Source organism: Aptenodytes patagonicus, chromosome 1 (genome assembly GCF_965638725.1).
Source record: "Aptenodytes patagonicus chromosome 1, bAptPat1.pri.cur, whole genome shotgun sequence".
Taxonomy (NCBI): Eukaryota; Metazoa; Chordata; class Aves; order Sphenisciformes; family Spheniscidae; genus Aptenodytes; species Aptenodytes patagonicus.
This window is the reverse complement of record NC_134949.1, coordinates 161,937,448-161,951,043: the sequence shown is the minus strand read 5'-3', so window position 1 is coordinate 161,951,043 and position 13,596 is coordinate 161,937,448. Positions and strand designations below refer to the sequence as shown.

Genomic DNA, 13,596 nt, shown 5'->3' with positions numbered 1-13,596 from the left:
CTCTTATTCCACCCTGCACTGATTTCTGTATCATTTCTCACAGTATGTACGTGCCTTCTAGGGGCATGTTAGGATACGTGGTATAATTTTTTTTCCTCTGCATTTAGGAAAAGAATTACTTGTCTGTGCAGGATATTGGGTGGTTGCTAGAGATGGCAAAGTAAGGAGAAGAGTACCTTGCATCACAACGGAAGATGATAAAGCTTATAATAACAACCCTCAATTTCTCATAGTCTTAAGAAATAGAAGGGCAGAGGCTACGGAAGTTGTTACTCTGTTGTTGCTCCTTCTTTCTCCTTCCCAACAGAATCAACTTGATCTGAACTACTCTGACAATTGTTGCCATCAGGATTTAGTACACAGTATTCAGACAGACCTGTAAAAGTTCTCTCTCTTGCAAAGATAAAGTTTACTTACATGGTAAAAAAATTTAGATTCCAGTGGGGGGGTTGACCTGTTGATTTTAGCCCTAATTGTGATGCTTTTTGATCTTTTTTTTCTGTCCCAGACCACTGAAACTTTTAACAAAGGAGTAAAACTTTAATTTTATGTGAGAAGACAATACAAAAAGCATATGAACATGTTTGGGATATTTAGGTAGCCTTGCTGCTGCAGAGTAGACAGGAATTCCCAATGCAGCGTTTTAAGATGAAAGGACTAGTAAAATCTTAAAAAGATGAGTTTAAGCCAGACACTCAGGATTCACCTGAAAAACTTAAGTATACACGTTTAAAGTTTTGGGATTTTTTTTTTTTAATTCTCTAAATGTTATTTTCCTTTTATACCCCTCTGCCCTCCACCCCCCCCCCCGCCCTGTTCTTATTTTCCCCTCTCTTATTCTTTCCCATCCTCTAGTTTTCACCCCTTCTAGTTCCCCCTCCCCGCCCCAAGTTTCCTCTCCCCGCTTCTGTGTGTCACCTTTTGCATTAATCCAGGTCCTTGAATTCTGTAGAGAAACTATATTTATTAGATAAGTTTAATAAAAATTCATCCCTTTTCAAGTTAGTATGATGAACTGAACTGCAGAATCTGCAACTTCATACTGTTGAGAGACCAGTAATTTGTTACTCATACCTGGGAATATTTTTCACTATAGTGCTTAGGAAACCACAAAAATTTTTGTTTGAATAGGTTGTCCCCTCTGTAGGCATATAGGCACTTTAGATATGAATAGGTATATATTAATGTATATGATATAATGTATATACACATCTATATACCTACACACACCCAGAGGCACACGCATTGTCATATGTGTATGACTTTTAAGTAGCACTGGGTGATATGCTGCCAGGAAACATTACATTGTTTCTGCTCTTCTAGATAAGGCTCTAAATTACCAGTGGTACTGGCTGTGCCTAAATTTAAAGATAATGGGAAACGATAATAGCGAGCTGCCACGTAAATAAATAGTTGAAAGTGAAAGGAGGAAGGTAGATTGAGCAAGCAGCTCATGAGAAAGTATTTATTTCCAAAATGCAGCGCAGTAAGAAGAAAACTAAACAGAGACCGAATCTTAGACGTTCACTCTGTACATTAAGTTTAATGGTTCTATCAACGGCTTCATATGACAGGAAATGATCTGGGCGTTTTGTTCACTTATTCTGGATGCCCTTAGTTTCAGAGAGCAACTGGTAACATGGATTGCACCTCGGAAGGGGACAGCTGAACTCTCCCTCTGGCTTTAGTGAGGAAAGAGCAGCGATGAAATCCGTGGACTGTGTGCACGTCATCCAACAGAAGGATACCGCCTCCTCTCCCTCTGCCCCCCCTGGTGCTGCTTCAGGCACCACGGGACTTTTTTCTGTCACATTCCTGTGGCTTGCAATGCTCCTGTCCTCTTGTCTTGCAGCAGTGTCTCTTTACCATGTTATCACCCTGAAAACAGAACTAGAAGCTCTGCGCAGCGAGCTGATCTACAGGGTCCAGGCAAGGTCTCTGCTAGACCGGCCACCCGTGTCCCCTGATGAAAATAAAGCGGGTACCCCTGTTTCTTCCTTCCTACAAGTGTCTGCAACTGGCGCCAGGCAGGTAAGCTGGAGGGGTGGTGTTTGGCTTGCAGGGGATGAGCAAACGTGAGGCTGCTTTCACTGACCGTCGCTTCTCCCTGTTAGGAGAACAGGCTTCCCGGTCCTGGCCCACCTGAAAGCTTCCAAAAGGAAATCTGGAACGGGAGCAGGAACAGGGGAAGGAGGTCTGTTGTCCACACAGAAGAAACAGGTAAATAGCAGCCGGTGGAGTGGGTTGGGATGCCACAGTTGGATACTGTCTTGAGAAAAGCAGCAGCGCTCGACTCGTATCTTCTCCTGTCAGCCAATCCGTGCTCCCAGACCCCGTTAAGGTTTTTACAGTTATTGCTGAATGAGTGGTGTTAACTGTAGGTACATTCTCTTAATGGTTACCATACCGTTTAAGGTACCAGATATTCATGCTATCTGCAGGTTAAACTTTGAACGTTAGATCCCAAATCTGCTTCTCGTAACGGAAGTATTTCTCGATGATGCGGTGGAGTTGAGTAAGGCAACTTTAAATTCTTCAGATTGTAAATTGCTCAATTCTAAATCCATCATTCTCAGTTCAGGGTAATGCCTAACTTGTTTCTCTCTGATCAATATTAGGGAAGGAAAGCTATTATTAAAAATGCCAAGTCATTTTTCTGGGAAAACACGCTCATCCTAAAAGAGAGAAGTAACAAGAAAGCTCCTTAACTTTAGGGAAGTAGGAGCTTTCAAAGAGAAAGGCTGGCTTGTACCTGTCAAAAGAGGCAGACTACAAGGAATTCAGAAGTTTAGCATCTTTTCTGCATTAAAACAATCTATTAATACAATTAGCAAAATTAATAAAGGCGTGCCTATCCAATAAGATTTTTTTATCATGGCCTTTTTAAAAGGTGCTGCAGAGAACACTGAAGGCTGTGCTCCATAAAAGACATCTGATGTGTATTATAATGTTGGAATACTAATGGGATATATTTGTTTCCTTTGGGGGTAAAATGCCTACATTTTCTTTGTCTTCTCTTTCCAAAGACAGTGATGCCTGATAGGATGAAATACAGAATTTGAATATAACAATTTGCATACATACTCTAATTGCACCGAGTAACTAAAAATGTTCCTGAGTTGCTAAATCAGTTCAATCCTCTTACGAATACTTCGAGATTGTTTTAACTGATGAAAGCCGATATCTTAAATTATTAATAGATGAAGTTAAAATGGAGTAATCTGTAGGTAAAGACTAAATCAGACTTTGCTTAAAATGTGCTTTTGATTACTAATTAATGTGAAATGTGTTTCACTTAAGCTTCAGCAAGCTAAATGAAATTTAAGTTCTAGAGTATAATCACTCTGCTTACCTCCAAGTCGCTCAAAAGAGAACATTCATTTAGGACACCACCCAAAATCCATAGGTTTAAATGGGATTTATTTTATTTCATTAGTAGTCTTTGGTTCAGGGTCTTGGCTAAGAGTGATTTCACGAACAGGACTGAGGACAAGATTGCTTAAATGGTGTATCTTGTATCCTGTTTCCTATCACAGGAGCCACAGAGCTACCCTGCTCTCCCCACCCTAGCATCTCCCAAATAAAAGCTAGTCATCTTTTATATCTAAAGCACAAGTATCTTCAAAAATAAGGAGGCATGTCTTTTTTTAAACAAATGTTATAGCATCAGTACTCTGCAAGTTACGCAGTTCCCTTCGCAGTAGCTTTCATCTTTTTCTTACTGCTATTTGAGGGTGTATGGGGGAGAGGAGGGTTTTGGGCTCCTCAGCTGTGCTTCTGGCAGACTTAAGATTCTTCTCATCAGGTAGCCACCTCTGATTATACCCATTTATCTTTCTTCACATAAAATTCTAATTAAGCTACTTATTTCTGTAAGCTTTTTTTTTTTTTATTTTAAAGATACAGCTGGCTTTAAAATTGTTTAGGATGGATAACAGAAAGCACAGAATATGAACATTCATCTAAAAGGGAAAAGCTACATAGGTTGACCTACTACAAAACTGTTTTCTAACATGACCATCGTGTTTTTGTATATAAAAAAGAAAAAAAGTAAATTATAAATCTATAAATTATATAAAAGGTCATCTGTTGGACAGGGTTACCTTTCTGCCTGCTCTAATTACAACAAATTAAACTTATCAGAGTTCAGTAAGATGTTACATTTTCTCAGATCAGACTTCACTGATGACCATGAACCTACTAGTCAACGTTTTGTTTTAGCAGAGTGAGTGAAATAAGAGAACACGGTGTTGTTCATGGTGCTGAATCCTGTCTGTTACTTGGTCATGTACACACAATTACTAGCCCAGCGTTTTGATCTTCTCGTGTCCATTTCTGAGTACTGGAATCCCAACAACCTCCAAATCGTCCTGCAGATGCACTGCACTCATTGTGGTACGATGGCAGAAAAATTAGGGTATTGAGTGAGGTGCCTTGTTCTTGTCCTATTTCTGTTTGCTTCAACACGGACTCAAAGTGAAGTCTGGTCTCATAATTAATTGTTGACCCATAATTTCACTTTAACATGGAACAATTCCTTAGAAAGTGAATACTTGAAAATGTCACTGATATACAATTGCTTCTCATCACAGAGCAGAAGTAAAATATAGAACCATTATTTTGTTTATAAATAAAGTTATGGTTCGATCCTGTTTTCTTTTTAAACTTTAATTATTAATTTCCAGAAATGGATGCCCCATGATTCTTTTTAGGCCCAGCACAGCCCGTCTTGAACATAGGGAATTTTCATTTAATTTTTTTTTTTTTTCTATTTTGTTGATGTTGTGTGCATAAAAGTGGCCACAAATTAGAATTTTAATTTAAATGACAATCGAATGAAAATGGATCTAACACAATGTTGTTTTTTCATATTTTTATGGGGTATGCATTTGTCTGTGTTCATGCATAAAACTATTAGTCATCAGTAGTTGTATGTACATTTTGTGTCTTGAGAAAATTTCCAGCTCAAGGAGGTTGAAAAGATGGGTTTCAAGCATCAATTCCAAATACAGCTGTACAGTTAGCAGTCAGAACCAGAGTTCTTGATACAATGAGTAGGAGTAATGGGTGATTTTAAAAGGTATATATTATTAATCTGGAGGCAGATAGATCATCTAACCACTTCTGGCAAATGTCGTATCAGGACACATAAGAACAGATATAATTTTTCTTATTTGTCTTTCTTTTTACAAATTTTGCCTGTAGAGGAAAATTGCTACACAACAAAAACCTCTCCAGAATTTTATACCCTGGTCACAATTATCAGTTGCCTTGCCTGCACGTTTCTGTCTAAGATGTATGTGCGCTTGAGTCCAGGAACAAGGTATATGTTCCACTACCTAAGCCAGTTCAATGTACGAACGTCAAGTTTCATTTACACGCTCTCTCTGTGCCTCGTTCTGATCATTATTGTGGGATTCTGTTTCCTGTGGCCAACTAGGGAGGTGAGCATCAGGCCTTCTGTAAACTCAAATTCAGGCAACGTTCTGCTGTGATCAGATTGGAGCACCCATGGACTATATTTACTTTGGTGTATTGAGGTTATCCATATCAACCAGTCTGATTGCGTGTATGGAAGGAACTGAGGAGAAATTCGAACTAATTCCACAAAGCAGTGAAATAGGTTAACCTGGCATGTGACTTGGCAATTTTTTTTTTACTAGCGGTTCCCAGGTTCTACCCCGATATCAGCTGTGTCCACGGGAAATAACTATTGGCATGCAAGCGTGGCGTATAAGTTGTAAGAATTTTGCCACTGTTCTTGGTATAATTGCCTTACTGGCAAATTGGTACATTTGTTGGTTAGAAGTGTTTTGACTCTGTACGTTGTTGGTTTAGATCTCTGTGACAGAGGGATAGCCAGAACTTTTGCAAGTGGAACTTGACTTTAGTGATCTTTGAATCAAGAAACCTAACCTTTTGTTACTAGTCTAAACAAATGCCACGTATAAAATTCCCTCACCAAATATTCAAAATACTTCTTATTTTATTATTTGAAGAGGGGAAATATAAGAGTTCTCTTAATAGAAAAAAAAAGGCCTACTTCTTGAAAAGATGTTATTCTTTTTTGTTTCTGCTGACAACAGGCTAACTCAAAAGGAAGTAGGCCTTTCTATGCGAAAGGATAGAAAATTACTTGATACAATGCTTGCAATTTTACATGAAGAATTCCACTTACTGAATGAATGAGTCAGTGTTGCGTATTATGCAGAACACTGTGCAATCAAAAATACACAAAATAGGCTCTAATTTTTAAAAACAATATTCTGCTTTATACTGTATAATAGAAGTCTACATAAAGTATTCTTAATTCTTAGTAAATGAATTCCTTGTTATTCTGATTGTAACATGTTACTGGTAATTCTGTTAAGGTCAAAATAATGCTACGAATACTTTGAAGATATTTGTTAGATCTGAGTCATATCTGTAACTATGACCAAGCCCTTTATAATGCAGGGACTGATTTAGTCCATGATTAATGCCATATAAAGACTTCTTAATTAAAAAGCACCAAATCAACCAGTCTATAAAAATGCACAAGCAAAAAGTAAAAAAAAGATCTCTTGTGATGAGAAATGAAAAAGTTAAGGGAAGAAGAACTGCAAATTTTTCAAGAACATGCATATAATTTATAAACTGAATTATCTAGTGGTTAAGTATGTTTCAGGAAGTCTACAGAGAACAGATCTAGACCAAAGAAGGAACCTAAACAAGCAGGTCTGTTTTTTAAAGTTCAGGTTTTTTGCTTGGGTTTTTTTCAGCAAAAATTAAGATAGATGACTCGGACCTCAGATATCGAAACTCAAAAATTTATGCATGAGTTCACAGATAACAAACTTGAAATTTTGTTTGGATGGGTTATGAAGTTAGATTGCAAAATATTAAAATGATTATGCAAGTTAAATAATACAAAAACTTGCATGGGAGGACAAATTTTATTTTACCAGTACCAGGTCTTAAATCATACAGATACACAGAAGGCTGCGTTCCTATCCCGCTGCAAAAGCTAGCTTTTTTTTTTTAAATTGTGGTTATATTGCTCAACCGATGGGGAACACATCCCTTCATGTGCTGGCTGTGGTTTATAAAGGCATCTGGAGTCACTAACTTCTTCAGAATTGGCTGTTCTGTTAATGGAAGAAGAGAGATTCTAAAATGTTCTTCTCCCCACCCACACCCCACAGAGCGGTTAAAATCATAAAAAAAAAAATGCTCATCAAAGCAAAGTTATTACATAAAGTCACAAGAGAACGGGGCACACTGTTGTTCTAGATGCACTCTGTTTTATACAGCTAGACCTCATGGTGACACTCAGTCTAGATATTTTTACACATTTTTAAGACATATTTTATGAATCCTGTATTCTGCTTGCATTATTAATTATTCACAAATAGTTTAGACTACAAACCTGATGCTCAGGTTTGATTTACACTGGGCTGAAGGGCATTCAGGTAGAGGTTTTGATTTATTCTGCTAGGTACTGATAGTAACTATTCAACCCGTATTTTGTAATGCATGTATTCTTGATATTGTACTTCAGGTAAGATTTGGGTCCTTCTTGGAATAGAATTGCTAACATTTCTTAACAGTGTTAACTTTTTACTGAAAATCCCTGTTAATTTACCCAGAAAATATACTCTGTATATCCACATCTTCTCCTTAATAGTAGTGTTGTTTACTCTGAATTTGTTTCAATGAATTACTTAATTTTAGGCATGAATGTAGTTCCGCTGATGTCAAAGTGAAGTGCTTATATACACTGGAAATAGTTACGTGTCAGTCTTGTCTTCTGAACATTTTTTGGAAGCATGTTGTTGTTCAATCCCTCAAATACTTTTTTAGATATTATTTGTCCTTTGGGGCTTTAGGTAAAATGGCCACTGTGCTAATTTCTGTTCTCTTTATTGTCATGAATGACACTGCTGTATCCATATTTCTCTGTGAAAAGCAAGCTTACTACATTCTGTGGAGCCTTATTTCTATCTGCATACACTAAAAAAAGAGACAGTGAGATTTTTTTAGAGAATATATGTAGATTTGATATCTGTAGAATAAAGGAGAGTTGGTATGTGTTTTAAAAAGATAGAAAAGATCTCAGACTGTACTGAACTTGCTGATTTTAATTACTGTGTAGCAGTTCTCAGCAATGATGACTAGCATTTCAATGCTGCAAACAACTGAAACATAAATCCAGACTTGCAGACTGTGAATCAGGATAGTTTCAAGAATGTCAATCAAGTTTGCAGAGCAGGTTTAACAAGAGTTGCCAAAGTAGCCATAACTTCCACTGCTTGTGGACACTACTCGTTGGTACCCTGCTGGATAGCAGCTGGCTAGTGTGAATCACAACAAATCCTCTCATTTCGTTAGTGGAAAATCCAGTGGCCACACTAGTGAGTTCTTTTAAAAGCAGGAATGAAAATTTTGATTTAGCTCACTGAAATACTAGGGAATCAGCAAATTCCATTCACTAGGAAGGCCCTTTGCTCCAAAGGAGAGTGAATGAATATCTTGTGAAATAAATTGCCTGATGTGCTTTGTTGTGTGACTCCAAAAAATCATGTTTTGATTTTATTTGGAAGCTGCTTTTTCAGAAAATTCTGTCGCTCACTATCATGATAGAAAAATGACTGAATTAGACTTTATGTTGGCTTGGTTTTTCTATTCCTTATCAGAAAGCAGGGAATTCAGATGCCTTTAAATTCTTGTTTGAAAATCTATAGATTTTGGCACATTATTGATGAGTATTGATAGAACTCAAGGACACGCTCCAGTGTAGGAGATGAGAGCTTGCAGGATAGCATTCCCATTAACGTAAGCAGGGCTCACAGATTACGTGATCATTGTGACATTGGAGCGTTCCCAGACATGTGCTTGAATCTTTGACCGCTGCCAGTTGGCAACGCTGAGTGCTGGTGAGCATCCAGCTCCCTTCTGGTATTTTCAGGCAGTCCCCTTGGAAAGGAGACTTAGATACAGAGAGAGGCTGCTTTCTACTCAAATCCTCTCACTACCTGCCGTGCAGCGAGAGGTTTGTGCTGCTGGGCACTTGGTTGCACACGTGGGTACCGCTGGCAGATGTAGAAACAGGATCCCATGGAGTAGCGCACTGCCCGTTATAGCAAGAGTGGCCAAATCTGACCCACAGCCTTCTTACCTGAAAAGAGGCAAACAAAAATGGAGATTCAGCAATCCACAGCAGAATTTTCTTCTCTTGACTCTTAGTAAATTCATTTGGTTTCTGTCAAGTGCAGTAAATATTACTACTCTGTTTTCCAACCTTCAAAGTAGCACTAGAACCAGATGTTTTCATTAAAATCTGCTCTAAGCAAATGCAACTATCCTTTTTTTCTTTCATCCTGTTCCCTGACATTTACGCGTAGCAGATTTTTTACAAAGATCTTTGTTTCACTTGCGAGCCTATATTTCAACATACCGCAGTATTTTTCTCTGATCAAACTCCTAGTTTCTCATTAGCTTCGCCAGTCTCTACAGTTCTGAGTAACGCCTCAGTTTTGACAGTCACTAAGCTATTTGTTATGTGTGCATTAATTTGCTAACAGTCATCTCTGTATCTTCCCTCTTAGTCTCAGTACAGGTTGATTGAGTGTGGGTATCTGAAAACGTATTGAAAGTACATATATATGGATTTTGAGAATTTATTCTGAAAGTACCATGTAACTAGTATATATGACTAATATTTTACAGCAGCTATGACTGGAAACTAATTTATTTAAATAATATAGTAAGCATCATTAGAAAATCTGATATCTGTGATAGCTGGCAGGGTTACAGGGGTTTTTTGAGCTTTTGCCTAGAAAATTAACAAGGCTAATTGATCTCATGATTCCGAGCTCATTTGACTTACTGCTAAATTTTTCAATTGTATTAGGATGAGAGATTAAAACAAGCAAGGATTACTTGTGCTACTCTCTGAGGCCTCCTGCTTAGCTGCATGATCGCTGAAAGTTACGTAGTACGTGTTGCGGTATGAATTTTGTTTTGGCATGTTTGAGTAAGATCTGCGTTAAAATCAATAGGTTATGTTTTCAAATAAGTGGTGAGACCAAGAGAAGATTTTTTTTTCATGTCTGTCTTTTTTTTTAAAGCGGTTTCAAAAGCTTACTCTATTCTATTACTGATTTATATTTCTTTGATTTCAAAATTATTTCACTTTGCAGTGCTGCAGGCCTGCTTGCAACTGATTGCTGACAGCAAAAGTGATATCCAACAGAAAGGTAAGAATATGTTCCATGATTTATAGCTAACTATTCCATGTATTAACTCTTCCATCCAATTTTATCTAACTTCAAAGCAGTAACTGAGTTATGTCGCCGAAATAATAAAAAAAAAGAAGTCCCTGCATCTGGGCAGCTCTTGCAAATAGCCTCTTTTCAGTGGGGAGATCCAGCTAGTGAGACTGGAAGTCTTGACTAGAAGTCAGCTTTGTTAATTTTTGGCAGATGAAAATGAAGAAAGTAACTTTTCTTTCTGATTACCCAAAAATTATTGTTTCTTTTAGATGATTCAAGCATTGTCCCTTGGCTTCTGAGCTTTAAACGTGGAACAGCTCTAGAAGAACAAGGAAATAAAATAGTGATCAAAGAAACAGGATATTTTTTCATATATGGCCAGGTGAGAAAGCTCAATTCGCTTCAGCATCTGACTTTTTTAAGGATTTTTAATGTCTCCACACAATATGTTTGAAGTCTCTACCTCTTCATTCTGTAGGTTTTGTATACGGATACAACGTTTGCTATGGGACACTTAATACAGAGGAAGAAGGCCCATGTGTTTGGTGATGATCTCAGCTTGGTGACATTGTTTCGTTGCATCCAAAATATGCCACAGTCTTATCCGAATAATTCTTGCTATACTGCTGGTAAACATCTAAGTTTTCCTTTTCTTTGTTTGCAAATAAACTGTAGTGTTGGGTGACTAAGTATTGTGGCAGTTGTAAAGAAAATGGACTGCATTCATGGATCTGGTTAATTGCAAAACTACAGAATACTTTCAAAAAATACGGTTTTATATAAAGTATCGGCAGTTGGAGGTTATGCATCTAACTTAGGTGATCTGAACAATTCCCCTCTCTCCATTGACTAGATAATGGGGTTAGATACTTTGGTGCTTTCAGTTAGATACCTGAAGTAGACAAAAGGAGTACGTACTGTCCTTATTGAAGAACTCGGTTTAACTTAGGGGTTGAGTACCACATTTAGTTATCCCAATAAAATATTTAGGAGCTACGTTCTGCTTTAAAACATCATATATGAATTTTAGCCACCCAATTTTTGCATACCTTACTGTGGGATTTCCAAAGATATTTCTTATCAGCTTAATTCTCTACTCCTTATAATGGCTACTGCAGTTTTACTATTTGGTTAGATGAAAAATAGGTAATTCCTATAAGGAGCTCTTTCTGACTGCACAAATTAGAAACACCACAAGAAAGACCAATTAAAATATTTAATGCAAGTCCAGCAGGCTCAATGCTCAATATATATGTATATTCCTGCAGTAGCATTTAAGGAATTGTCAGGGCCTATTAAACCTTGTTCAGTAGCTCTTACCTGTCTGTCTTTCCCCCTTAATGGTGGATTTGAGGGTTTTCTCTTTTATTATTTGTCAGCAAGATCTGTGTGAATAAAATCTTTTTTTCCAATGCCTTATAAAAAAGCGGGTGACATTGGGTGGTGGAGTTGACTGTTGGCAAGTAATGGCATTAAACAAATGGGATGGGGAAGGAAGCTAATTTTTTTTCCAAACAGAAATAAATTAGCTACTTCCTCCTGGCAATTGAGGCTGTCCAAACATTTTCTTTAACTTTCTGCCCTTCCACCCACACATTCTGGCATCATAACCACCTTCAGTTTCACCTGTCCTCTTATTTCACCCTTGTATTACTCACCCCCTTTCTTAACTAGGATCTCTGCTTCATCCTGCCACTCCACGGTTCCTGCTTCCCAAATTGCCACCCTTTGCTTTCACCTGGAAAACCAAATCTCACTGCAATCTCTCATGCTGCCGAGCATGTGTCGCAGCAGATGTTAGATGTGCTCTCAGCTCAGTGACTGCAACTTGAAGGCAAGGTGCTTTTGGTTATCACGTCAGCTGATGTGTGGCTGGCAGGAAGCAGACTTTTGTGCTCTGCAGTTGCAGTGGATCAGCTGATGTCTGGTAACTTCATTTGGTTGGTAAAGCTCATGAGACCTCCTCCAGAAGTGTGGGAACGGAGTGTTCTAGGACCAGCAATACCCAATGCTGACCTTGACTGTCACATCACCATAACATGAGGAATCTGGGTACACCACTGTTACGAATTTTTGCAGCGTTTGCTTAAGTGAACTGATATGCTGAGTGCAGAGTGGAAAGCAGGTCCAGCTCCACAGAGGCTGTTAAGTGTCAGCTTTGGGTAGGCTGCAATTTGTAAGACTGTGCCTAAAGATACAAAAGCACTCATCACGATTAACAAGCCATGCTTATGTTTGTAAGGTGATGTGTGATGACTTTTTGAATACCGATTATGAAAATAATATATCTGAAATATTAACTTAAAAATATTGCAAATCTTTTGCCAGGCATTGCAAAATTAGAAGAAGGGGATGAACTTCAACTTACAATACCACGGAGAAGGGCCAAAATATCCTTGGATGGAGATGGTACTTTTTTTGGTGCAGTTAGACTCCTCTGAAGCCCTTTGTTTCTGTTATTATGCTTAATGCAGTTTTCTTCTTTTACTATGCCTTTGTCAGAAAAAATATTGACTTGTAATAAAGTTGTCAATTCAGTCTCTCCCCATTCACCACCAGCTTCTGAGAACTTTTCTTCAGTTTAATAAGCGAACCCAAAACAGGAAACACACCAGACATACTTGTGAGATACAACCATCGTGTGACTACCAGAAAGCCAATTTATTTTAGACAATGGGAGACTCTAAATAACAACTATAAACCAATGGTTCTTTGGCTTTGAAACAATTTCTTGTCCATAAGGCAAATCAAAGAAGGAGTTGACCATAAAGTATAGCATAAACAGGACCATTGACTATCAAATTATTATCCATAATTGAAAACGAAAACTAAAACACAAGTACATCTTAGATTTGCTTTGTTTCATCAATAAAATATTTGAAGTATAAAGTATGGGGAAGAAACATCAAACAGTAGATTCCTCATCAGAAAACGGAGGTGTCAGGTGGGTTCTGGGGTTTTTTTGTTTTTTCTTTGACACCAAGATTTTGGGGAAGGAAAAAGTCTAAATGTATCCGATAATGAAAACAAACTCCTCAGAAATATATAGAAAAGTAGCCACTGGCTTGCTTCTTCCCTGTGAACAAAAGGTGTATAAATTACTAAAATCTATTAGTATTTACTACTTAGAGTCAATTTTACTGGAAAAAGGACATGTAAGATGCTTCAACAGCTCAATCTTTAAAGCACTGCTACTCATCAAGGAATATATGTATACTTCTATGTAAGCAAGGCAGGGATAGAAAGAAACGCAGTGAGATTAGACACAATACAGTAGATGGAATTGGATTTCTGGCTTCATAATTTCTGCAGTCATAGATGTTGTGTATATATATATAGTATA

General features: G+C 37.7%; 1 protein-coding gene across 1 annotated transcript; it reads left to right on the top strand.

Moving 5' to 3' along the window:
• Positions 1 to 1,665: 1,665 nt before the first annotated feature.
• Positions 1,666 to 13,324, top strand: TNFSF13B (TNF superfamily member 13b). Its single transcript, XM_076328927.1, has 6 exons — positions 1,666 to 2,031; positions 2,115 to 2,220; positions 10,182 to 10,238; positions 10,523 to 10,635; positions 10,732 to 10,882; positions 12,582 to 13,324. The coding sequence occupies exons 1-6, from the start codon at positions 1,705 to 1,707 to the stop codon at positions 12,692 to 12,694; spliced, it is 867 nt and encodes a 288-aa protein (XP_076185042.1). The 5' UTR covers positions 1,666 to 1,704; the 3' UTR covers positions 12,695 to 13,324.
• The last annotated feature ends 272 nt before the right edge of the window (positions 13,325 to 13,596 follow it).